Source organism: Lampetra fluviatilis, chromosome 5 (genome assembly GCF_964198595.1).
Source record: "Lampetra fluviatilis chromosome 5, kcLamFluv1.1, whole genome shotgun sequence".
Taxonomy (NCBI): Eukaryota; Metazoa; Chordata; class Hyperoartia; order Petromyzontiformes; family Petromyzontidae; genus Lampetra; species Lampetra fluviatilis.
The window spans coordinates 7,311,355-7,338,504 of record NC_136279.1 but is presented as its reverse complement, the minus strand read 5'-3'; the positions used below and the strand labels follow the sequence as shown (position 1 = coordinate 7,338,504).

General features: G+C 44.4%; 1 protein-coding gene across 7 annotated transcripts in view; it reads left to right on the top strand.

Annotated features, from left to right (window-relative positions):
* The window catches only part of LOC144932486 (lethal(3)malignant brain tumor-like protein 4), a 32,175-nt gene extending 5,594 nt beyond the window's left edge, over positions 1-26,581 (top strand). The window contains exons 2-23 of one of the 7 annotated variants that reach the window (XM_078856610.1): positions 1,219-1,324; positions 2,436-3,043; positions 3,566-3,653; positions 4,672-4,774; positions 5,237-5,387; positions 5,893-5,968; positions 7,498-7,589; positions 9,033-9,137; positions 9,718-9,853; positions 10,412-10,518; positions 10,883-11,034; positions 12,077-12,153; positions 13,889-13,974; positions 14,605-14,715; positions 15,080-15,194; positions 15,986-16,088; positions 16,464-16,619; positions 17,353-17,658; positions 19,167-19,228; positions 20,774-20,931; positions 23,014-23,076; positions 24,357-26,581. In XM_078856610.1, coding sequence (XP_078712736.1) covers positions 1,249-1,324; positions 2,436-3,043; positions 3,566-3,653; positions 4,672-4,774; positions 5,237-5,387; positions 5,893-5,968; positions 7,498-7,589; positions 9,033-9,137; positions 9,718-9,853; positions 10,412-10,518; positions 10,883-11,034; positions 12,077-12,153; positions 13,889-13,974; positions 14,605-14,715; positions 15,080-15,194; positions 15,986-16,088; positions 16,464-16,619; positions 17,353-17,658; positions 19,167-19,228; positions 20,774-20,931; positions 23,014-23,076; positions 24,357-24,497 — 3,072 coding nt within the window. In that variant the 5' untranslated portion in view covers positions 1,219-1,248 and the 3' untranslated portion in view covers positions 24,498-26,581. Of the gene's footprint in view, positions 1-1,218; positions 1,325-2,435; positions 3,044-3,565; positions 3,654-4,668; positions 4,775-5,236; positions 5,388-5,892; positions 5,969-7,497; positions 7,590-9,032; positions 9,138-9,717; positions 9,854-10,411; positions 10,519-10,882; positions 11,035-12,076; positions 12,154-13,888; positions 13,975-14,604; positions 14,716-15,079; positions 15,195-15,985; positions 16,089-16,463; positions 16,620-17,352; positions 17,659-19,166; positions 19,229-20,773; positions 20,932-23,013; positions 23,077-24,356 lie in introns of all 7 variants that reach the window. The other 6 variants (XM_078856612.1, XM_078856613.1, XM_078856611.1 and 3 more) reach the window with 6 other exon arrangements.
* Positions 26,582-27,150: the final 569 nt, after the last annotated feature.

Genomic DNA, 27,150 nt, shown 5'->3' with positions numbered 1-27,150 from the left:
TAGTTGTATTTTGCATAGCATCATTACTGTGGTCATAGCCAATGCGTTGATTGCCTTGCGGGTTGAATGTTCATTATGGTGCGGAAATGTGCCAGGGTGGATCTAACGTACTTCCATAGAGGGAGAGAGACTGATGGTAAAAATATTTCCCATCGCAGTACGGTTATGGGGCAATTTGTTGAATGCATAATATGAGTGAATTGCTTGGTTAAGGAAACACCCTTCTATGTGCTATTACGTTTGTTTCACGAGAACTTTCTGGGAACATAAAACAGAAGTCTCCTTTTGTAGGCATGCAACGTGATAGTTTATTGATTAATTTAGACTCCTACGCTTGTAATCACACCTAAAATCGTGTATGAACGAATTAATAATTCATTATGGAACATATTGCTGATACAGTTAGGCCAGTGGAAAAAAAAAACTAAACTACAAATGAGACAGACAAAATAAGGAAACAATGTATATGAGACATTCAAATGAGACTAAAAATAAATTTTCCTTGAATGGAACCATGATGCTGAATCATGACAATTCATTGCATCTCTGGGTGTGAACAGAGCAATTCACTGTTATAATGCTGTACTCATTACACACAAAGTGCTTTCCACAAAATAACCACAATACCTTGCTGATCTCGTCAAGAAGAATAAATCATCACACAAACTCCGGTCATCCTCGCCGCTGCTTTTGGCTAACCATCGAACAAAGATGGTCACTCATCGCGCACTTTCATATACGCTTCTGCGGCTGTCTGGAACACTCTTATTTCTGATATTAAGAAGCCACTGGAGCTATGCACTTTTAAATTTAGATTGAAACAAATTGTTTTAGAACTGCTTTTTGTGTTTCGTTTGTCCTACCCCCGCACTTCCAATAACACGGTTGGCTACATACGATGCAAAAGAAGTTCAACGTACACACATGCAAACACTTCTGTATTTGTCTTATTATTATTCACGTTAGACACTGCACAATGTGGATCCGTTAATGAACCCGCTGGGTGTCTGCACAATGCATCACAGCCAGGGCTTAATTTCTCACTTAGTATTTCCCAGGTCGCTGGTAGGCTCTAGCAGGTGGCACGGGACCAGTATCCACAGCCGGGTGTGGTGTGCCGGGGCGCGCAAATATTTTCTGCATCCCTGACCTGGACATACACCAGCTGAAATTAAATCTTGGGCACGGCGCTGTGTGGCTCGCCCGCCTTTCCCCTAGGCTCATGGGGACCACGTGTGCTCGGGAGAGATGAGCGCTGGGCAGCTTGTGGGCGGCAGGACCTCTGAGCAGCTGGCGGTCTCTCTCTCTGCGTGCAGCCCACAAGGTCCTTTTGTTTTGCACCGTGACGGGGGTGGGAGTCACAGTGGACATGTGTGGGTGGCATGCAAATGTGAGCCGTGATATACATGGATCGGGCAGCATGAGGGTGTGGCATTGAACCCTGTGTTTTACTGAGCCATGTGTCAATAGCTTTGTAGATTATTTCAAGTTAAAGCAGTGCTGTACTAGGTTTTGTTGTGGTTGTGCAGTATTGCTTTAATGTTTATTCAGCTTCTACCACATTCTGCATGATGGCTGATGTCTTGCACCATGTGCTGGGGTAAATTCCTGAATAAGCTCCGAACATGTGGAACAAAACGTCGTGCATCATGCAGAAAATAACAGCACAACCCAAAAACACATCTGAGGTTTTATAGGTTATTTAGAATTAAACCACGGCCTATTTTAAAGCAATATGAGCACTGACTATAGGACTCCGTCCTATATTAATGTGAGTATATGGTGTAGTGTTATGGGAGTAACAGTTAGAACAGTTTAAAGTTAGATGCAGAGCTATATTTGCCATTCCTATTTTATGACTGAATCATTTTAGATTTAACACTGACCAAAGTCTGCTTAACACTGACCATTTTGGTTGCCGCTATGTTACAATAGGGCTTTGACCTACACGTGTCGAAAATCGATATTATTGTGCTAACATATTCAATAGCATCTCTGACACACCTGATTGTGACATGAACATTTCAAATCTAGTTACCAGCTTTGCTGATCAATGTGTGTTGGTGAAAAGTGGGGGCCCCCAGGACCAAGTTCAGATAACATTTTCCACTTATTTCAGCTGGTGCCGGGAATCAAACCGATATCAGCGGGTGCAGAGCACAGTGCACTAACCAGTGTCATTGTTCTCCCATTGCACTTCCCGTGATGGATATGTTTTGGTCAGGTTTCTTTCAATGTACCTATAGTCAAATATCATAGATCGTACATTTCTTACCATCATTAACATAGGTTCCTGGTTCCTCCCAGACAAAATAAGCCCTCACTTGACTCCGTACAACAGCAACAATTATCAAATAAGTGTTACGACTGATTGACAGGCTGATGGACAAATGAAGCATCTTTAAATGTAAGGATGTCCTTTTTTATATCTGCAGCACCTCAGCTGAGTGAGGCATTGGCCAGTGAGGGACCTGCCGTGTCATCTGACCCAGCGGGGCTGCTTGTGACTGTAAGTAGGGTTGGTAGTGCGGGAGTCACCCCCCGTCATTTAGCGCTACCTGTGTCCAGTGCCTCCACTGTAAACAATGAGGCCCTGGCTCACAGCAACCCAGTGGGGGTGGTAGGTGGCAGCTCGTCATGGAGGAAATGTGGAAGTGAGCACAGGAGCCGGAGCGTGGAGGATGATGTCAGCGCCGCACACGACCCGGTCGCGGGAGCCCGCGCAGGCGTGGGCCTGAGGTCATTTAAGAAGCAGGATATGATGTATGGTCCAGCGGTGCAGTCTGGCTCGGCGAGTGGGATCCTGCCAGCTTTACGACAGAGAGGGATGTGCCATCAAGGAGCGGAGATGCACAAGGAGGTGGCGAGTGCCGGAAGCAAGAGTCACCTGAGCCAGGGCACTGGTGGTGGTGAAATGAGCCAGAACAAGAAACTGTGTCTGAGGAGAGGCTCGGAGGGAAGCTCCTCCAGCCAAGACTTTGATGTGATCAGTGCCATGGAGTGGACCAATGGCATTGCCACTCTACCCGGAAGTTCTATCAAGGTACTTATATTTGTTTTTGTTATTAAATTGTAAAGTGAGGCAGTTGAGTGACTCAGGGGGCTAATACTACGTCAGGTTAAGTAAGTCATCAGCTTTCAGAACCTACAACCACAACAAATACATCCAGGTTTCAGAAGGTCTGTGATTAAACTGAGGCTTAACTTGATGCTAAAACAGTTCTCGGATGAGTGGCCACCATGTACAAACAGGTTGTCCTAGGGCTTGCAGTGCAAAGTGGTGGGCAGCAGAGGGCAGTGCAGCATAATCCATCATGTACTATACTTCTATGTAGGCTCCCATATTTATGCTCCCCACCGTCACCAACGCGCACTGACCAGCTTGGTGAAGTATGTTCAAACAACCTCTGCGATTTGCCTGGTGTGGGGAGGCCCTGATCCCCAGGTGGATTGACAGATCGGTTGTACGTGCCTGGCATTACTGTGTAATTGATATTTCTTAAGAGAGCAAATCCCGAGAGCGATTAACGCGTAACGCTGCCTGTTTGCTATCCCGTCGTTAAAGTTCTGCATGAATGAAATTGGAGCTTTGGAGGTGCTGGAGGAGGGACGAGCGAGTGGCAGTTCTGCTGCTGCCACTGCTCAGAAAACAGGTATGAGCCACTGCTGGGAGCTGTCCATGGTACTAAGCTACATGGTATGGCAAAAACGTCAGTAGCCACATCTATGCAATAAACTACAGCAGCTGCTTGAAGTGTGCACCGTTTGCTTATACACACACACCTCTCAGTCGGTTTCACACAGAATGCTCTGAACATTTCTAAACACGTCCACACTGATTTAGCAAACTCAGCTCGTATTTACAACACTATCTATTGAGCCTGACTATTGCCACAACCTGTAACTAACCTCTCGTCCATGTACCATATCAGACATTGTTTCTTCTTGAGATAACAAAACAAAAGTTATAGCCACTTGGCAAAAACTGGTAAATCGGTGTTTTAGTTTTGTCAATTTTTGTTTTTTTGCCAAACAACTCTTTTTACAACTCACAGTGTAATGTTTCCCATAATGCAGGTTTTACGCGATCTGACCCAAAAAACCTGTATTATGGATGATATTGGTCGCGAAAGCCTAGGTGTTAAAGGGAAATGTGTCATCTTGGCCCATGGACTAGGTATTGGTGCAGAACTCCCAAGTGTGTCCATTACAGTTCTTTGTGTCACTTGCTGTTACAATTATTCATTGTTTTAACTCGTTCCCAAAGGTCCAGGTAGTTATGTTTACCTATCAGCAAACACCTGCACAGTGTTAACTCATTTATATTTCATTAGAGGGAATGTTGTTAAGCATTGCACAAAATACAGGCTGGGGGGGGGGGGCAGGTATACGGAGTGGAGTTGAAAACCCCTTCTGTAATTAATCCTACCGTGTGTTGTTCGTTTTTCATACCATAAGGATCAATGTGTTGACTAAAGCACTGCTGAAAAGTTATTTGCTGAAAGTTAATATAATCAATGAAAGTGCTTGGCAAAAATCTATGGTTAAATGTTCCATTAATACATCCCAAAAAAATATTTTCCAGGTGGCTTGCACACTTTAATTGTAATTGCATTTTTCTTCACATGGTTTATACTGATCGTTTAATTTTCGAATCTGATTTGGAAGCAGTTGCACGGAGCGAGGTTTGGAAATGCTTTGGCAAAAGCTTGGAGTCAAAGTGTCACCGTACTCTGCTGTGCAGTGACGACTATAGCAGCCGAAAACTGGCAAGGTTAGTTTTGATGTGTGCCGTAGAGTGCGATACCGCTTGTGCAATCATTGGATGATGGTATTTTCATTTCCTGTGTTGTGTGGGTGTTTCAGCCCGATCGTTTGTGTTTTTGTGGGTTGTGTTACTTGACTGCCGATTATACGTAAAATGGTTTATATTGATGATATTTCATTATTCATAGTATGTTTATAACATGGTTTGTGAATTTTTATGAGTCAAAAGAGTTTTGTTTATTTTTCAACTTCATGTTGTTGAATTTATACTAGGCATATAATGATTCGCCTGGCTAGGGATTCGATGAATTGCCACTCTCCAGGTTTGTGATTGATTTCAATAAAAAAAAATCATAATTGTGGGGAGGCCTTCATTGAGCAGTGGATTTACAAACTTGGCTGTACGTGTACTGGTGTGTACCTTTAGAGATTGTTGACAGTTGTTGGTGATTGTTATTTCTCTCTCCAGCAGGCTCGCAGAAGGTGGCGGTGTGGGCAGGGTTAATGCCTCGGTGATTGAGCGACTAAATAAGAAGAGGAAGATCGGGAGGAGGAAGCTGAGCGTGTTGCTGAAGTGCGAGCCGAATGATAAGCCAAACTGGAGCGCAAGGTTTTGTGAGGTGCGACCTTGGCATGAAAATTCTGTATTTGTTGAATTGTGCACCCAAAATAAACAATCGTTGGCAGCATTTAAACGTTGCTGAAATTAAAATTAGAATCTGAATATCTTCTGCTGAGATATATTGAGTATAATACGTCGATCAATAACAAAATGAATCTTTAAACTATTGAAGACAATTGACCAATTTGAAATTGTATCACGGGAAACACTTTCTTTTGCAAATGTGACATTTGGACCCTAATTGCTTTGGCACCAAAGTTTCCGAGCCTGTTCTCCTGCACTTGATCGTTAATTCGTATGTCAAGAAAAAAAAGTTTTATCTACTATTGAAAAATAATGCTTTCACACTACTGGATAAAATTTTAGCATGAAGCTTTTTATTTGACATTTGGAATAGGTTTGTGAAAAGTTTCGTGAATGAGTTATACCATTGGTGCAGTTTCATTGCTCAAAAAAACAATAATCATTTAAAAAAAAATTTGAATCAAACTTTTCCCCCGCAGAGTCTTTCCAAGGACAGAAGTCCCAGGACGGTGAAAATGAAGTGCAAGTCGTCTGAGCATTTGCCTGAGATTCCCTGTAAGCAGAGACGCGTTTGTGATGGTATGAGGCTGTACATTTAATGTATTATCGTTAGCCATGTTCTATCCACAGCTTGATGAAGGCATCCCCAAGCCACCACCATTTTACAATGCATCAACCCATCAATTACCTGCACTTGAGCTGATTTATTCTCTGCATCTGTAAACATTTTTTTTGGACGTGTTCCATCTTTTGGCTGTCGCTCCCATCATCGGTCTCGGCCATTTTTTTTACTTTTTATTGTATGTTGCTTTAATACGTACGCATCTGACTAACATTCCTCTTGTAAATACTCTCTTGATTCATTACTTATAAAATGAAAAAATACAGATTCACATGCATTCTTTCCCATTTTTAAGTTACTTTCTGGCTCCTGAGAATGGCAGGAAAGCCTGTAAAAAGCCGTAATAATTGCATGGATTAACAGAAAGAGATAATGTTGGTTTAGAAGTCATTGGCAAACTTGTATTCAAGATAGATTTTCTACACGCAACTACATCACTCCTGGTCTATTTTACTTGATCAAAAATGCATAAAATGAAAGAAATATAACATTGCACACCATTTTATATGTGTATTGAATTTGTGGACTGTTTTTATATGTTGTGTTTTTATCTCTTTCGTGTGTTTCATTTATCGTTCTTTTGCATCTTTGTACGTTTTACAGCTATAACCATCGTACTGAAGACTCCACTAAAACATTTACTAGTTTCAAATGTAGATCCAATTGTACGAAAAAATTACTTACAACTCCAGCTCTAAAGAGCATCAGTGCAATACATTCGCTTCATAATGTACCTAGCTCTGGCACAAAATCTCCTCTTGGCTCTAAAGCCGTCATAAGTTTCTTATGTTAGCCGAGTTTGTTTCATGGCTTAGTAGCGGTTAAGAAAACAGTACCGTATAATCCCAACTGACAGATCAAATAACATAACCTGGTGCCAACAGTTGGCAAAATGTTCGATTTAAGAGACCAGTATATTATTTAGATTTCCAGTGATATTTTAATTGTGTTATTGGTGGAACTATCACAGTGAGCAGAGCACCATATCGTGTCGGAATGGCTGTTGAATATTGGAAGTGTCACAGAAGAACTTTTGAAATCACTTCCATAGTTCTCATCCAACGCTAGATGGAACTTGTTTCCTGCAAACAGTGTCACTATACCGACATTTAAATGTTCACTGCCAGAGCTGGAATATTGCCAAATTAATAGAAAACCCCCAGTTTCATATTTGGGCTTAACACCGCAGGTTCATTTGACCGAGCTGAGACCATCAACTGACAACACTTGAGAGGACACTGTTTAATCATGCGTGGATTGGCACCGTGATTGGAAACCAGGATTTAAGTATTGTCGGCTTTGTGCTCCGACACAGTCATTAACCACCTGAGCCACTCGGCCTACTATAGGGACAAGCATTTTAAATGTGCTTATGGCATTAATCATCTGATAATGTAATGGCTTTACAAACGTGGTTGCTTTGCGCCTCCCATGCCTGCATTTCTGCGTGTGTGTGATGCAGCACTCCAGGCAGCCAGGAAAGAGGACTGGTCCTGGGATGCCTATATTAAAGCGGAACAGGCGATCGCCGCACCCCTAAAATTCTTCACAGAGGTTAGAGTTGACGTGCGGAATAGTTGACATCGCGCAGAGCAACACGTGGTAGCAACCCGAAAACACATTGGAGAGCTGTACAGCACAGCCATGGAAACCTTTGCAGTCAATCTTAGTTTCGGGGCCGCTTGTAGGGAAGCAGTTTTTGCGGTCGTTCAAAGATTCAATGGCTGATCATAAGAGCTTTTGACTCGGAATTCGTAGGTTGTGATTTTCGAATCTTGGGGGACAATTCATGCAATCGTCAGCTTTCAGGGGTCGATAAATTAGCATCACTGTGGGAAGTTAACAATTGTAGTCCAGTGGAGAGACTGGGCCCCGCAATGAAATGCTTGGAATTTTCATCTCCAGCCCAATTAAAAAATACCCTTAATTAATAGCAGTCGATTGAAATGCTTGGAAATTTTTAAAGGAAGTAATGGAACTGTTGATTGCCCCACTAAAGGATGTGCGCATCACCTAATGCTTTATCCATGGGGATATACTTTTACACTTTTACTCATCATCAGCCATGATCTATCCACTGCTGGTTGAAGGCCTGTCCAAGCCGTTGCCATACCTCACGATCCTGCGATGTCACATTTTGTCATCTAGCTCCTGGCGGGAACTAGATGGAGGTGATCTCATCACTGATCTCATCAATTAACTCATCACTCCATCTTCAGGGTAGACTCTTTCTCGCTTGTCATGTTTCCCCCTTTCAACTGCTACTCTGTCATTCGTCTGGACAACCGGCTGTTATCCCTTGTAGTGATGTGCCATGTCCACTTATGTTAACAGACAGAATGATTTTAGAGACATATTGTATTAACTATGATGCGAGTTTTAAAAGACCATTATTAAGATAAAATCCAAATGTTTATCCACAGCGAACGAAGTATTATTTAAATGGCATTCTGTGTGTTTAACACATAGGCTTTCGTGACCAATATCACCCATAATAGAGGTTTTTGGGTTAGATCGCGTAAATGCATAAATGTGTCATTAAAACCCACCACCACCCAACACAGCCAACCAGTAAGGGTTGTCACGTAAACAGAACATGCCAATTTGTCACTAGTACGGCACACCGGCATGTTCTGTTTACGTTACAACCCTTACTAGTTGGCTGTATCGGGTGGTGGTGGGTTTTAACGACACATTTATCTATTTACACAATCTTACCCAATAACCTCTATTATGGCATTCTGTATGTATGTTGAGCTTCTTTCTTACCGTACATAACCAACCGTGCTAATCGGAGGTGCATGACTGACCTATGTTTGCAATATGGCTATTTGTGGGATTTCTCACATGGCAGTCGTGTATGTGTATATAGGCCACCCACCCCCCTCGCATGCCATGCCGGCCTTCATAGGTGCTCCCTCACAGCACTTGCATCAATAGTCTGTTAAAGGCTACACGGGGTGATCTTTGTCTTTGTATCGTTCGGTCCGTGAGCAGTGCCAGACCTTCCCAACGAGCAGCAACGGGTTCCAGGTGGGGATGAGGCTGGAGGGGGCTGACCCGCAGCACCCATCCCTTCACTGCGTGCTCAGCGTCACTGAGGTCAGTGCGCGTTTGTGTCCGCTCGGTGCTTTTGCAGGTAGAAGCGGTGCAGAAAAAAACTTGGGCACTGTTTTACTGCCTGTGATGCAATGAACCGGGGTGATGGGATGTCACCTTGTGAATGGGGGCACCTTGTCTGTGGGTTGGTGTTAAGGCTGTAGGTTATTTTCGAGGCTGTTGGTTAGTGCCAAGGCTGTGGGTTAGTGTTGAGGCTGTTTGTGTATGTGTCTGTTTAGGTTGTAGGTTAATGTTGAAGCTGTGGGTTAGTTTTGAAACTGGGTTAGTTTTGAAGCTGTACAGATGCCCCACCACACAGCTGTCTGGTTCAGTAATAGCATATTAGTTAATTGTCGGGGGAGGGAGGGTTCACTTTTATTGCTCAGTTGAACACAGCCAGACTAAGCCACCTTTAAGATTATTAGGCTTCACCATTAAAGCCCACAGCTCATAAGGCCAGTACCAAGAGCAGAATAGCTGCAGGAAACCACCTCGAATTTTATATGTTGAGGATTTATCGCGGGTGTTAGTGGATAATGGTTTCCTTGTGTTCCGATTTTTCTCCACCTACACACATTCGCAGGTTTTAGGCTATCGTCTGAGGCTTCATTTTGATGGCTACTTGGAAAATTATGACTTTTGGGTCAATGCCAACTCGCTGGAAATCCACCCAGCCGGCTGGTGCAACACAACCGGGCACCGCCTCCTACCACCCAAAGGTGAATCTATTAGAAGTCGATGGTTGAGCTGTTAATGAAGTGCAATATTTAACAATCATCCATTTGTGATGGCTGAGGAGTCACGAGTGCCAAGCTGGCAGCACCGAGTTCCTGGTTCGAATCCAGGCAGCTGGCTGTGATTAAAATGTCTTCACAAATGTAGTGAGTTGATGGTCTCAGCCCAGTCACAATGACTGCAAAAAAAATAGCGCATTAAATGTGGTTCTGCAATTAATTGTGACTAAGTTCCAGCTCGTGAGAAATAATACCATAAGTTTGACCGCCATGCAAACCAACATTACTCTCAGTGGCCTAGCGGGTGGGAAAGTACAGTCCAATAATGTGTGGACCAGAGATTTACTTGAAGGCATCTCGGAGGTAGCTCTGCGATATCCACTTTCACGTGCTGTTCCCGAACAGAAGGAGTGTACCACACTCCGAGAGACCTGAGTGGGTTCTTCATCTCGTGACATGATGCCGATAAGACAGTGAAGATGAACTTGCATGGGGCAAAAACAAATGAATTATTTGAATGTGCCCCCTGTCATTGATGTGCAGGTTACTCGGAGGAAGAGTTCAGCTGGCCTGCCTACCTGAAGGTGTGCAAGGCCCAGGCTGCCCCGAAGCATCTCTTCAAAGGCCAGAGCAGGGCGAGTGGAATACAGGTGCCACAATTCAGCTCTTTGGTTTTGTAGATAATGTTATCTGTGTAGTCCGGGGACCAGGTTTCACAGTGCGCATTTTGGTAAATATTAGGCTGCCGTTTTTTTAATCATATCACTTTGACATGTATGCAATGGAAATACATTTTATGGCATAATTTTTTCTTCGAAAATTGGTGCGCGGTTACGGGGTAAAAAAATGTTTTAATTGGCAAGTGTTGAAATGTTGTTGGTGTTGTAGCTCATACCGTAATCTAAACCGCTACTGCCAGAATTTTCGCGTGTGTCACTCAGCCCAATCTTTCAATTACACTTGGGTGCGCATTGCATTTTTGAACTTGCCGCTTTGCTGTTGGTTATCATCTAGCCGGCAACTACGCACAGCTTCGAGGAGGGAGCGAAGCTTGAGGCGGTGGACAGGAAGAACCCGTCGCTGGTGTGCGTTGCCTCGGTCGCAGACCATGCTGACAGCCGCTTCCTCGTGCATTTCGACAACTGGGACGACACCTACGATTACTGGTACGATCGCTCGGTGGCATAGTGTCGGTGGCACGGGCCTCAGTGCAAGGAATTCAATGGACTCTCCTCTATTTATTTCCCCGGCTCTTCGTAGCCTGGTGCGCAAGCTCCCAGTGCAGTTTTATCGCCTGCACACTCGATATGTATGTATGTTGAACTTCTTTCACACCATACATAGCCAACCGTGCCAATCGGTGGTGTGGGTTAGTTATGCCACCGATGTAAGTCTACGTAGGTCAATAGGTGTCTATGCAAGTGATTAACGCTGGCGTGTTTGGCATGAACCCATTGAAAAACAATATTTGAAATGAGGCTCTTTCAATTTATCCTCATTGTAGCCTGGTGCCTGGGCCCTAGTGCAGTTTGACTTCCTCCACACTTGGTAATTGCGCAGTAGCTCGCCGTCAATTAAACACCCTGATGTCTGCATCATGATTCCATTCAGCAATAAAATTGTTTATTTTCCCCCATTGTGGTCTCTGTAGAATTTATAGTGGCTGCAGGGTTTCAATGTATGAATAACAAAGCCATTTGATTGTCATAAATAGAAGATGTTGACATGTATTTGGAATTTCAACAATTCCTGTCAATGGGTGTCAGGTAACAACATTTTAAAATGATAACATAATATGAAAAATTCATGTTCATGTTCAGGACATTGACCCATTTGAAATTTGACAGCTGCATTGTGAGTGAGAGACATACTGTGCTAGCACATGAATTTTAGTGGCGGTTAAATGCAGAATTACAGTCTTTGATAGAATTTGTATAAACCCTTAGGTTACAAGTGATAACGTGCATATTGCTGCGTGTTAAAGTGACTCTTGCTGGGATGACCACATCAAAGAAGCATTTATGAAAGTATGTCTTCAACGTTCTTGATATATTCCTCTGTTTTAATGTGGTAAAAATGTAAGTATCATCGGACTCTTCTGAAAAGTATGAACCAAGAAAACCTATGAAACCTCTGGTGACAGAAATAGACTTGCCAAGTCATGCGTTTGTCTATGAACCCGATGCTTCCCCGTATTTCTGTGCCCAGGTGTGATGCAACCAGCCCGTACATACACCCCGTTGGCTGGTGCCAGCGGAATGACGTTCCCCTAACCCCACCTCTCGGTGAGTTACCGGCCACTTGGTCGACTGTTTGACCTAATGGCACCCTTGAGCCGGCCGCAAAGGTTCCCTCATTTACAGTTGTAATATGAGGATATATCCGGCTCACTGACGTATCACAACTTGTCATGGTGATTGGCTCTGCCGGTCCTGGTTTACAGCCAATGGGGGGAAGCCTGGGGGCATGGCCCTGATGTGATGGAAAGGTGACAGCTATAAGGATTGGTTCTGCTGGCTTTGGCCACAGCCAATGGGGAGATGAGCCAGGGGCGTGGTCCCGGGAGCTGACGAGGGAGCCTGAAAGTTTCCATGCAGGCTAACGAGGATTGGCGGAACCGTACCACGTGACCCGGGTATTAAATAGGGGTGGAGACGAACGACACGTGGTCAGAACGGGAACGAACAGAGGAAGGGGGGCCACGCGGGAGCGGGGCTCCGGGTTGCCACGTGGCGGTGCGTCTCTCTATCTGTCCCTCTCACGCTGCCTATCAGCAGCGTGAAGTAACTGTAACATAAGTTGAATAAAAGACGGATTCCAGAAGTCGCCTCAACGAGCTTTATTACACAGTTATCCACTTTGTCTTCAACTTGAAATATGATATGACAAATTCCGTTGGTCATGATATATTTACCGAAAATGTCTCTCTGCCATTGTCACAAAACAGGGTGTCAGATCCCCAGTTGACTCGCCCCTGCCTACCTCTCCCCTTTCATCTCTCCCTATTTCCCTGCACGCACTCTCCTACTTCTCCCCTCTCGTCGCACTCTTTCCTTCACGCACTCTCCAATCCGGCAACCAAGCATTTATTTTGAAGATTGCAGTCAACCTTTGATCAGTAGGATGTCACCGATTCCCTTTTGGTGCACTCATTGTCTCGAACTCCCTGCCCCCATCCATCAGGCCAGTGACTCCGTGCACCTGATCAAGTCCATGCTCAATACCTTCTGCCTATGATTGACTGCCTCTTTCTTTCTACAAAATAAATATGCCCACTCCTCCTCTACAGTGCCTTGAGTAGTGGTCGCATTTATATGCCATATATATCCAAGTTGTGCCAGCGAATTATAAATCCACAACACGGTGGTCAGTAGCCCTGATCCAGCTACATGTCTATGATGTAAGACAACAATTGTGTTAAGATACTCAACTTAGGGATCGTTAGCGTGATCAAGATTCGTCATGAGTATAAAAATCGTGCAGAAGGGAAATTGTCTGAAACCAAGCCATACGCTTAAAAAACACACCGGAAGACTGATGAAGCTCTTTCTCCTACAATCAGTATTTGACGTTATATTTTTTTGCAGAGTACGGAGGGGGATGTAAAAAAGTGTATCCTTGGTAGACTTTTGAAAATAATATTGATTGTTACCTTCCTGCGTGTTAATTCTAATTAACTAGTATGGAGTTCACACAGTCTTTCGAAGTTTGTATCTTTTCCTACTTACATTGCTAATCACCACGCACATCCGGTTGTTTTAGGCAAAAGGGCCATGTGGTGAGCACAGAGGGCAGTGCAGCAAAATAATTTGTTGTGCTTTACTTCTATGCTCCCATGTCTGAGCTCTCCAAATGCTCTAGTATCCTGCACCATCTGTAAACACATTGGCCGAAAACATTTTAATAGAGGACTCCAGAGTTTGGGCCATTGTTGGTGCCAGATTATTGCCTGGCCGCCTTGCTGCTTGACTGTCGTTTTGTTGCCGTGTGTGAAGACAGCGAGTGTGTGTGTTTTCCCAGGGCACCCCGAGGACAGGGAGTTCAGCTGGGAAATATATTTGGAGGAAATGGGAGCCGATCCAGTGCCTGCGAGAGTCTTTAAGCCGGTAACGTTAGCCTCTACATACATGTGAAGGATGGTGAAATTTTTTTGAAAATAGTGAAAAAAAATCTATACTTATTCAACATTAGTACTTCCAAAAAGAATGCCCTTTCTTGAGTCGTATTAAAACATTTTCAGGAGCGTCCTACATTGCAATTTTTGGCCAATACATTCATTCGTGTTTTTGCATGTGAGAGAAAACTGAAGCACCTAGGTAGAACCCATACAGATAGATTAGCACAGATAGCTCTGCACAGATAGATTGCAAAATAATCTGCATAGAAAGATTCAAGAATGCACTTCCTGTTCTGTCATCTCTTGGCCACCTCACAGCTCATCCCGAATTACTAACCGGGCTAAACCCTGCGAAGTTATCAGGGCCACAACATGTTCAGACGCATTCAGGATGATTTGATATAAATCAGCATACTGCAGACATAAATGTTCATATGTTACGTGATTGATTCAATAATAACGTACCGAGCAGTAATTGGCTTTACATTTTTGTAAGCAACTTCATTGTCAAGACATATTTGATTTCCCCTCCATTACAAGGATATTAAAACATTTTCTGCCTTGTTGCCCTGAAACACTTGTCCACCTCCAATGTTTGTGTTCTCGATTTTCACGTCAGCGTCCACCCCACGGGTTCCGCATTGGCATGAAGGTCGAGGTGGTGGATCGCCGTAACCCCGTGCTCATCCGCGCAGCCTCAGTAGCGGCGACGGATGACCATCACATCAAGGTAACAGATATTTGCGTTTACTCTGGGACGCTCAATGCACTTGGCATTGTGGCTGAAGTGACAAACCAATGCATCCTTCTGCTCAAAGGAGCAAGAGATGGGGCTCACCTTTGTTGATAGTCCTGAGCCAGCAGTAGACATTGCACATATCTGTGATAGAGGCCACTTACTCCACAGGACAGTCTCGTGACTTCCCACAAAGTGTTTTTTTGATTGTGGGCTGGTGTTCATCTCATTTGGTGGCCCTGAACCAGTGCTAGAAATTCCTCATAAAAACTTTCCCAAGTTTGGAACTCTAACCACAGTGCCTCATATGGTCCACGGGGCCCCCAGTTGAGGAACTCGCATGTGTGTTTGCCCGGAGGTGCGTTTCGACGGTTGGAAGGCTCTGTACGACTACTGGCTGGAGGCGGACAGTCCGGACATCCACCCCGTCGGCTGGTGCAGCCGCACTGGTCATCCTCTACAGCCTCCCATCGGTGAGGCCGAACCCCGTTTTAGAAACAACCACTGCACACAGGGCTGTCCATAGGGGGGTGCGGGACCCGGGGCAAATCACACCGTGTGGACCCCCTGGTGCCTTCAAACTAAACCAGCAGTATTTCATCTTGACACCGTGACGTCAAAACGTGGCGCCCCACCCCCTCCCCCCCCCCGAAAGCGTGGGGCCCGGGGCGGTCGCCTCGATTCGCCGTACCCTAAGGACGTCTCTGACTGCACATCTGCTCAGCTTGTTAACAACGAATGTTTATGGGCATAATTTTCAATCTATTCCTACACTCACAATTCATCAGTTTCAATTTGATTTCTAAACTCACAGTACGTACCTGACATTGAATCGGCGGTAGGCATGTTTACTATTCATGTTTTCAAACCGTCCCGTTAACGTAACAGTTTTGTTAATTTAGATGTCAATCTGCTGCTGAGTGAAGAACTCCATGTTGTGTTGGTCATCGGGGTTGTTGGATCATACTTCACGCTGGTCAGCGTTGGCTGGTGGAAGAGGTGGGGTGAGAGGCCAGGACTAAATCCAATTTAATTTGCCACTGATGTTAGCCTTGGCCAGGAATTGAACTCTTTAAGTGCCTGGGTTCATAGCTCAGTGTGTGTGTGTACCTCTGTGCCACCACTCCACTCCACACTGTGTGATCCACAAACTTTGCCTGCAGAGTGCTGGGCTATGGTCGTACACCACCACACCTCCTGATGTGATATTTTGCTAAAGCACTGTGCGTGAGACTGACGCTTTGAGTTTTTGTTTGCCTAAAAGGTACCAAGGATGTGAGCGTTCTTCCCGGACCAAACGATTGTCCCACGCCCGGATGCACTGGGGTGGGGCACATCAGGGGTGCAAAATACTCTGGTCATCACAGGTACACGTCATAGGAAGCAGAACACGCAGCGGTGGAAAATATACTGCAGTGAATTAAACGCTGGGTTAATTTATTTATTCATTTAAATTCTTAGATAATGATGTTGACTATATTAGATAAAAAAAGAAACAATTTCTCCATATTTGAATGGACTAGTGTTCATCTCTGTTGGTGGCCCAGAGCCACTGGTTAAACTCCATATTCATCTGATGGGGATCAATAGTTTAGCATATTATTTGCTTAATTTTTAAACGCTCGTTTGTCACACGCAAAATTCGATTAATGTATCTTGCTTGGAAAAAAATAGATTTTAATCCACGGATCGATAATGCATCGTCACACATGTGCAGTAAAAGCGCGTCCTTTCCTCGACAGCGCGTTTGGCTGCCCCTACTCGGAGATGAACTTGACCAAGGACTGGGCGAATCCCGATCGCCTGGGCTTGGAGCGTGCAGCCCTGACAACGGCGTCGCTGTCTCGCGGGAAGCGCTCCGACTCGTTTGGAGACTCCTGCTCTGCTGGGATCCCAAAGTAAGAACCCTGAAGCAACTTGCCTTCCCTACGTAATCATCATCAGCCATGATCAATCCACTGCTGAATGGTGGCATGCCGAAACCGTTGCCAAATCTCGCGTCCCTGCGATGCAACGATCTTTATTAGCACCTGCACATTCAAAGGCATTCCATCATTTGGCTGCCACTCCGGCATTATTTTTATCCACTGGCCATTATCCATGTCTTCTAGCATTGTCCTGCCCATTATCACTTTTTGTAACAGTCAAATTGATGTTATCAGCCTGTGATAACGTAATTCAGTACAGTGTAATTCCAAGCTTGCACTTCTCCACGCTTATTTGCACAGTTTTCAGTTTTTGTTCTGTTTTCTTCGTTAAGTGTCCAAGTTTATGATCCATACATCATAGCTTCCTCCACCGAACATGTCTCACTCAACATGATGCGGGGTGTAGTGGCGCATGCCTGTAAACACAGCCCTATTGAGACAAGGCCCTACTGGTCACACATTTGTTTGACCTAATAACCCTCGCCTACCGGTAGATGTTAGTACAAGAAGTTGATTGGTAAACCCGTTTTCTCTGGTAGTACTTTGATTTCCTCCCATATACAAAATACCTCTTACAAATGAATTCCCTATGTAGAACCTTCAACATTTATCTAAGAAAGCCTCAGCGAGGCTTTACTGATATTTCAGTGCCGTCACGATGTCATCGGTTCCGATTCACGCCCTGGCCGTTTTCGTTCCTCAGCAGGAAATGTCCCACACCGGGTTGTGACGGCTCGGGCCACGTGACCGGCCGCTTCAGCACCCACCACCGGCCCTCGGGCTGTCCCCTGGTAGTTGACCAGCAACAGCCGCAGCAACAGCAGCAACCACAACAGCCGCAGCAACAGGGATGCTTGCCAGTGGGACAGTCTCAACCCACATCTCCCGAGGGCGCAGAAGACAGCAGTGATGAGGACGATGATGATGACGACGTCGAGGAGGAAAAGAACGAGGTGTCGAGCACGTCCTCGCCATCGCCCTCGCTCAGCACCACAACTCCTCAACCAAGGTTGGCTTGTAGCTTTTGTGGGAATGTATGTATGTTGAACTTCTTTTGCACCGTACGTGGCCAACTGTACTAATCGGAAGTGCGGGGAGGAACAACAAGCTAAACAAAAAAATCTGTAAAAAAGAAATTCGTTTTCAATCAAGATTTAAAAGTGCATAGCTCCAGTGGCTTCCCAATATATGGGAAGGAAGAGCGTTCCAGATGGCAGCAGAAGCACATCTGAAAGCGCATAATTCGGTGACTGTCTTTGTTCAGGGGCCAGCCAAAAGCCGCTGCGAGGATGACCGGAGTTAGCGTGATGGTTTATGCTCCTTGACGAGATCGGTTCCCTGAACATGCAGTGGGGTCTTGACTTGTTCACTGTTGGAGGCGGAATGGTGTCGGCTGGCCACGTGTATTGTGACTGGGCAGCGTTGTATCCGTGGGTCTTGCTCGGCAGGTCAACGTACAGACTCCGTTTGCATGGCGGGGCTGCTGGGATGGTATCTTTTTGAAGCAGGGATGGGGAACCTTTTCATCACCGTGGTACCAAAAAAGGACTTTAAAATACCATTGGCTGTTCACATTCAGTCTTAAGTTAAAAGTCTAAAGTACGATTTCAAACTTTGTCACTCAATGTCTCTACGAGCGAGATCTGCTCTGAAAAAAGACTATTGCGCTGAAACGTTAGCCTACTATTTAAAATTACATCGTACAGTCGTGTTCAGTTTTAATGCAGTGATTAGTTTAATTTTAGTTACCAGTGTAAAACCTTATTTGTTTTTCCAGTAAAATGCATTTTGCTCTAATTGACTTCACACAGTTGTGTGTCTTTCAAACCTTTTGACATTAACATTTTTACGGACACTTGGAATCTATTCGTTCAAGGAAACCTCACTGAGTCGAGAAACATACTTTAAGGAGTATCCAGCATTGCAATATTTAGATTTTTTCTAGTCATGGTGATGACATAAAAAAAATGCATTGCCTGCACCGTAGGTCAGGAATCATTTGTGTCTTGCTATCTCCTGTCACCTTGAAGCCCAGCAGGTTGAGATTACCACACCTCTGATTACATTTTAACAATCCTCTTAACTCCATCAAGCATGCGGGAGAACAGCCTTATTGAATGATACGCTGTGTGTAACTGGCAATGTAAACTCTTACAAGGTTGTATGCTGCACGTATCAGTTGCGTAAGCATCTGCGGACGTGGGAGTGATTTATTCACCGCTCTACCGAATGTAATGGAGCGCAGGAGGCCAGTAAAGCTCCATCTAACGTTATAACGGCTTGTGAACCGAGTTTAACAAAAGATATTGTTCCCCCTACCATACCCGAGCGCGTGAGCCGATTACCAAACTGTTTACACTCTGTAAACGGCGGCTGTCTTGTGATTCACTATAAGGCTTCTCCACGGCTTCTTTCTGAAATGCACAATTGTTGTTACTGTTCAGCTACCATAAAACGACTTGTGATTATCAGCTCCTGTTCATATTCTATACGCTACCCCCACCCCTACCCCTGCAGATTTGCACCGTCTTCACAGCAGGGACAGAACGCTACAGGATTGGAGCTGAATGTCACTGAGGGTATTGCACGCCGCCTACATTATTCTGTCGCTAGGTCATGTCGGTGTAGTGAGACACCTGCTGAGTTGGACACTGCTGATAGGAATTATTTGATGCTCGGTGTAAACCAGTTAACATCACAGGAGGAAATTGCGGTAAAACAAACAGGGTATTGTTTACACTCTATTCTTGTATGTGGCACAATAATAGAATTATCGACAGCCCGTCAATCAATCCAGCCCTGGATAAGGGCCTCCCTGGGACATGTCAGTCATGGAGGTTTGTTGGACTGTTCTTCGACACACTTGTCAGTGTGGGTTGCTGAAGAGGAGTGCCGATATCATTCACCGCTGTTGTTATATTTGACTGGGAATCGGTAGTCGGGTTGCTTGGGTTCACCACTTCTCTCGATACGACATTCCTGTGTAATGAATATATAGTTCATCTGAAGTATATAAATGTGAGCAGTAGTAGTGGCAACTGCAAAGGGTGCATTATAGATAGCTCCCATAGCTCAGCTGGTCATTGCAGATAGCCCTTTCATAATTTTCCCATTTGTCTCTTCTGCCATGTTGTTTTACTGACATGAATTGCTGATGACACATCCTGAGGTCGTCATGCTCACGATGAGACAAATCACTCTCACGTTCCCTTTATATTTTCAGCAAAGTATTTGAAAGGATACAAGGCTTTTATTGTTTAGAGTGCACACGCTGCTGTTACAATATGATTTAGCTTTGAAAAGCATCGAACTGCAACCGTATCTCAGGACACTACAAATAGAGGAGGAGGCTTGTGCCATTCGAGAGCTAAGGAAAGAGGAGGAATTATTTTAGGGATGTTTTAAAAGGGATGTTGGAGGCTGAAGGGCTGAGAGTGGAAGGATATGGCATTAACGTAATGGTTTACCGCCCCAGTGAGTCGATGAATTATTACCGTGAATCAATTATTCATCAACATTGCAGTGAACATAAGTTGCCAATGGCTGAGAGGGTCATGCGAACACATTAAATACACTATATGAATAGAAAAACATTGTTTCTTACACTTTTAGTTAAAAGCACATATCACAAGCTAGGATCGGAGTGGTGGCTCAGTGGTTAGTGTATTGTACTAGGAACCCGTGTTGCCACAGTGAGTTGTGTTCCCAGCCAGAATCATATCTGAATCAGTGGCAAGTGATTTATGAACCAGGACTGGTCCCCCTTCAATCCGCACTGACCAGTATGAGGTATGGCCAAATAAGCCTCTCGTGACCAGCACAGTGTGTAAGAAAGCCTTCATCCAGTCGTGGATTGACAAAGGGCTGCATGCTATTATATTATTATTTTTATTATCTCGACCTTAATTTATATCAATGAGTGTGCCAAGGCATGATTACACCTCTCGACCATGTTATGGTAAATTTGGGACGAAACACATTTTATCAGCAGGGGAGAAGTGAACACGCACCTGGGCGTGCACATAAGAGCGGCGCAGCTGCGCCAGTGTTTGCTGTCCTGCCCTCGCACCTCCGCTTAGCACGGTTGGCTACTTGCGACTGTCCGTGTGTCCCACGCCTCGCAGAGCTGGACGCCGGGATTCTGCAGCAATCCATGTTCCTGTCTGCCCTGTCGCCCAACCCGGCGCGCTCTCTGCCTCTCTTCTGGGAGCAGCACTGCCAGATCCTGCCGCAGGTGGCCGGCATCACGGCCTGCCACGTGTCCAAGTGGGGGGTGGATGAGGTGCGTGCGTGTGTGATGCCACAATGCCAGTTGTTCAAGTTATTAGGTATAGCCCTGTGAGCCATTCGGCTCTTGAATCGGGTGCAACCGCAACAAACAAAAAACATGAACAAAAAACATCTTAAAGTGAATATGTGACTAAGTGCAAACAGAAAATCCAAGAAAGGACAGCAAAGTATTGCAGAAAAAAAATCACCGTACACCAACGCTGTGTGCAAAAATCCCAGTTGGATGCAAGTCAAACAACCAACAACAACCACAAGACAACATAGATTAAGGCCATCAGTCTAAGTCTGTACTACAACAAACAAACATGGCTAAACCAATACACTTTTCGAAATCACCAAAATAAAGCCATGAAAGCAATGAAACTGATCATAGGAACTGTGATGGAATTTTCACAATAAATGACATAAACAACATGTACTACCCCGGAGAGCCCATATTGAGTCTCAAGACTAATTTTTTGGACGGTCCTGCATTGGGTTTTTTGGACAATGCTGTTCATGAGTGTTCAGCATATGGGAAGGAAACCAGAGTACCCAGAGGGAGTGGCACTCGAAGCTCCAAACAGACTTATTTCAGAATCTCTTTCTGGACGTGGCCGGCTGGCTATAAGAGGTCAGAATGCAGGGATTCGAAACCAGTTTCAGCCGCCTGAAATTAAATTCGGTTCTCAAGTGCAGTGAGTAAATTGTCTCGGCTCAACTACCAATGACTACACAAACAAACCATCATAATAAAGATTTGTTTCACTTCATTTGGCTCCATTCAAGCTTTGGGAATTAAAATCGGTTTTCTGTCATGTGACAAACACCAATCTGTTAACAGGGTTTAGGAAATTGCACCCCTGTTGTGCATCAAAGGATTTTTCAGACTTTCTGTGAACATCTTTTTGGCGGCCGTTCTCAGATATTCGGCTGAATATTGCATATTTTCCGAATATTCAGTAAAGCTGGAGCAGATGGCAAAAAAAAATTAAGTGGTGTCACTAACCCACAGGCAATGCAAAAGGTACAGGCCCGATGAAAAAGAGCAGTCCCTTTTGGAAAAAAATCCACTTTCCCCATACTCTTAGGTTTTTCTATTTTACTTCACCGAGTGTTAACATCCCCAGCGTTTAACAGCACTCTCCTTTTTGTATTTGATTGTCAACCAACACTGGGTAAAACAACATGGGCATTTTCGTTCTCTTCTAGAATGTGCACCAACAGGTCCAACAGTTCCACATTCACTCTCTTTTAGCCCCCTCCCAATGCGTTCCTTTCATTGACCACCACCCCCTTAACTTGTATTTAAGAACTTGTATCTTGGAATCTCTGCTTCACTTGATAAAGCAAATCTAGCTGTGACGGTCCCAGCTGATGACGGAGACTTGTGTTGCCTCCGAAACGTTGTGATTTATTATTTTATTTCTATTATTACTTTCAGTAATTTTTAATTTTATTTTTTACCTACGTGATTTTACCGAAAAAAAACCTAAGAGTATGAATCCTTGCAGTCACGAAAGCTTCAAATCTAGAACCACTTTCCCAATGTTTGTTACATTCAATGGAACACCATTGCATCCAGGAAGCATCTAGATTCATTACACATGTGCACTTGGATGCCTAGCAGGTGTGAAACATGACACTCATGACATTTTCTGTATACTTTGAAAAGCTGCTTTCATTGTGTTTGTAATATTTAACTTTTTGAGGAACAGTTCTTCTGTTTTGTTGCCATTGTGATAACCATGGCCAATGAGCTGGAAGCTTATTTTATAGTAATAATAGAAAAAACAATTGTCTTTCGATACAGCACCGCCACATGTACATTCTTAAGCAATGCAAAATTCCTTCCTGCCAAGAAAAGAAACAAATTTAAGGTTGCATTCTTTATCTGCTTAAACAAGGCACTGGGGGCTAACTTCACGTGGTTGACGATCAACGAGAGAGAAGAAACAGCAGGGGGCGATGAGAAACGGCTCTCGGTTGAAGCCTGTGGGGCGGCCCCCGGCAGCTGCTGCTCATTGTAGATCCACGTGGCGTTGCATAAGGGGAGACAGGGAAGCGTTCTTAAAACCGCGTTCTCTTCCGGCAGGTGGCCAAATTCATCAGTGCCCTACCGGGTTGTGATGAGCAAGCCAAGTTCTTTCAAAATGAAGTGAGTCCACACAGACACTCTTGACATCCGCTGTGCTTTTTCCATGTTCAGATTTAATAGTTGGCTAAGTATGAACAATTAGCACTGCATGCAAATTGCACAATACTGCATGCAAATTGCACAATACTCAACTGTGCAGGTGTGAGGAGTGTTATGTGTGCTTGCGGAAATGCCTTGCCCTGATGGGTTTTTTTTTTAACCACGAGCTCAATGGAACAACACAGGGTTCTACTGGTAGCTGTGAATCTGCGAGTTGAGGGGTGTCCTGGAAAAACCTGATATCCCTCGTTTCTATTTAGACTCAATAATGAACAGCGTCGTCGTGGAGAACGTGAATAACAATATATAAGCATAAAATATGTCTCCTTGTATCTCTCCACACAAAAAAGCTTTAAGCATTTTTTACATAACCCATTGTGGCCCCACAGCCCTCTGAGAGTGCATCATTCATCAGTAGAATCAAACTCTAGACCATTGATAACATAGTGTCTTTATCAACAGTTAGGCTTGCTTGAAATAATGCTTGTGAACTGCCAGGTGCTATAGGCTTTGCATTATATAATTAATTTGTACTATTTAATTTCGTGTCGAACAAGGGTCAGTAAGTAATAACGTTTAATTTTTATTTTTACGCTCTTATTTCCAAATTGCAGCGGCGAGCTCTTGGTAAAATCTGAGGAATTATCACAGCTGTCTTAAACGCTGTCAAGCCTACCATGCTGGATTTTCTGAGCAGATGCAGATATTCTAACGTGAGATACATATGTATGTTGAACTTCTTTAGCACCATACGTAGCCAACTGTATGTCTTCATGTGTGTGTCTTCATGTTTTTTTCCACGGTATCGTAATTTATTTGAAGGTGGAGGGGTTACCAGCCCCTCGCACCCGTCCCGAGCCACAATTTAGCCGTTGTGGTGGCTACAAACGCCATAAGGGGGGATGGCCAATCGAAATTGGCCCTCCCCCCACGGCACTGCTCACCACAGCGTTACCGTCCGGCACCAACGAGGAGGTAGGGGGTTGTTTTGCCGGACAGCGGGCGTTCGACACTTCATTTGGCCTCAACGTGCACATAGCCTGGCACAAGCGCCGTGGTGACATCACCACCACTTAGTGGCAAATGGCGGTTGTTGTTTTCTTCATGTGGCATTGAACTGATCATGGCCGATGATGACTTGGCAAAACCAGCACTGCGTGTGTGAACACTGTGTAGCTAGCCCCTTATGCATTGGTTATCTTGAGTGACTCCTGTTTCCACCCTCCCCCCCCCCGTGCCAGCAGAAGATTGACGGGCCCGCCTTCCTGCTGCTAACTCAGTGCGACCTGGTGAAGATCATGGCCATCAAGTTGGGGCCCGCCCTCAAGATCTACAACTCCATCCTCATGTTCCAGAACGCCGACTCGCGCACCGAGCTCTGACCCCAACGCCGTCAGCGCCGCCAGCGCCGCCAGCGTTGCCAACGCCCATGATGAAGAGGGGCCGCTCGCTGGTGCGTGCACGAGAGGCTCGCTTAGGGCCGCCAGGCGACGCCGGGAAAATGGGCTAGGGGGTAGAGTGATGTTACGTAAGCCTGACCCTAATAGACGTTGTGTTTTTATCGGCGCATAGACGCAGCTTAAGTTGACGGTGACGAAGCTGCGGCTGTCGCTGCGTTTGAGTGCAGTTTGTTCGGGGAGTCTGTATTCGGGGGATATTCATAACTCAGTACTATAGATACGGTCTCGGGGATGTATGTCTCATCAGCAAATAACCTATAAGTGTAACAGGAATCCAGGCGACCACTGTGGGGATGGCAGCTATTAAGTGTGACGGGCAGAGCAAGTGAAATGCATGTTATTTTCAATGTGAAATAACAGCACGAAGAGCTTCAACTGTGCCTCGCGCTATTCACCTCAAGCAGAACGATTAACTCTGTTGACCTTGGTGCAAATGACAGGGCAGTATCATCACCAAACACTGTGCGTTCAGAACTTGTATGCGACAGTACTGTTCAGGCCTCCGCTGCCACTTCTGACAGGGTTGGGTTTTTGTGTGTGTGTGTAACGCCACGTAAATACACGAGTGCATGTACACGTGACCTTGCAAAGAGAAGTTGTTCAGAAGTATTTTTTATTTTATTTTTAAAAAACAAAAAAAAAACACGCAATTTCACACGTGATTCCTTACAGAGTTGTTTGTATATATGGTTGATATTTATTTCAATTTCTTAAAAAAAACACGACACCGTTAATACTGAAAACTGAGAAAATCATGCGAGTGATATTGGGCTGTGCCACAGTAAGGTTCCGCTTGTTACATTTTATTTAGAGCACTTTACATTTGTAACCGTTTTGTTGCTTTCGATGTGCTACCGTTGTGTTTTTGTTCTCGTAAACTTGTGTTTATTAAGGTGAGGTCTTTATATTTTTTGAACCGTTAAATAAATAAATACACTCCCATTTTTAAATTAAAAACCTGTGATTGTGTGCCGTCGCTAAAACTATACCAGATTTGAACTTTGACTTTGCTATCGTATGGGACCATATTTTCATTCGGCTTGCAAACCGTTGCTGTTGTGTTTTGAAGACAAAAACACTAGGTGAGGGCTTAGTTCAGTTGATTATCTACAACGATACCAAAAAGTGCAGAGATAAGTTCAAATTGTAGTTTCCACTTTTAACATATACTCAGTTCCCTTGTAAAAGGTGATATTGTACCGTAACCATTAATAAATGAGAGATGATGGAAAGTCATGCACTGTCTTCTGCATTTGTCCCAAAGGTGTTACATGCAAACATTACCAAACATCTGTCAGTATGGAGTTGCTTGCATTGCTACGTAAATTGTGCACTAATGCATTTACACATTACAAGTTGAGCGTATAATGACAAATTGCAAGTTGAGGGTATAATGCAAAATTTGTTCCACGCAGAGTTGAAGTCTTAATTTATGCGTCCTGAGAATTCATTAAAAATAGTCTCTGTAGGGTGTGAGCATGGAGTCAGGAAATTAACACCTGGTTTAGAAGCCCAGGGTTGCCTTTCTATTAACAACGTTTCCCTAATCAGCATTCTCAAATGTAGAAGGTGAAATGGCCGCTGCCCAGATGGCTACAAATGTCTCTATGCGAATGTGATTGCGTCGATGTACACTAACTGTCTGTTGCAGAATTTCCCCACAGCTCACTTGGGGCCATATATCCGTTCGTAGTTTTACCACTTAAAATAGTGCACCGTAGACATGACTTGCAATTGAGTGGCAATATACTGGTGGATGTGGTTAAGCCAGAATGTGTCGTGGGCTGAGGGGTCACGAGAGACTACTGGCAGTTTAGGAGACCTCGCCAAAATGACCACCTTGAGAATATTTCTTAACATGTCTTACAACAAGTAGTCTAGCCACCCAAGGCAGTGAGATCTTTTTTTCAAACCTGGTCTGGAGAAGTAGCCAGGTCGATTTCGTTTTTTTTTTTAATATACAATTTTGAAATATTGTTTTCTTATGTAGGCAAAATGCCTCTTCATGTGCCTCCAATAGATGAACTGGCAATCACAGTCTTGTTTAGTATTCATGAGCTGGAGAAGCTGTCTTAGACCACGGTTGCCCTGGTTGGGATGCACCCAAGTGTAATTGTGGATTCAAGTGCTTAAAAGAGAATGCAGCCAAATGTGCGGGTACGGATGTTGTGCCAAACAGACCTCGTTCGAGTGCTAAACAGCATGCGCCTTGAAAATGTAGAAGGATGACCTTTCTGTCGAAGCTTTATTTCCCTTCTCTAAATGCGCACTTTAATTAGGCTTATGACATCACAGGCGCTTCAGGAAATTGCCTTTTGGGGCCATTTGACATTTAGGCAATTGGACACTTCAGTGGGCACTATCACATTGCTCCTAATTTCGCATCAACGTGCCGTGCTGGTAATTCGTGTCGTTTCCCGCAAACGCAGTATTTAAAAGACACTTTTCCATTACTGCACATTGTTTACAAACAACTGTATGACTGCTAGCGCACAGCAAACAGTGCAGTGTAGGCCTAGGTTGCGTGAACTACAGCAAAAGACAAAAGACCCCACGTATAGCCTTAACAGACTGT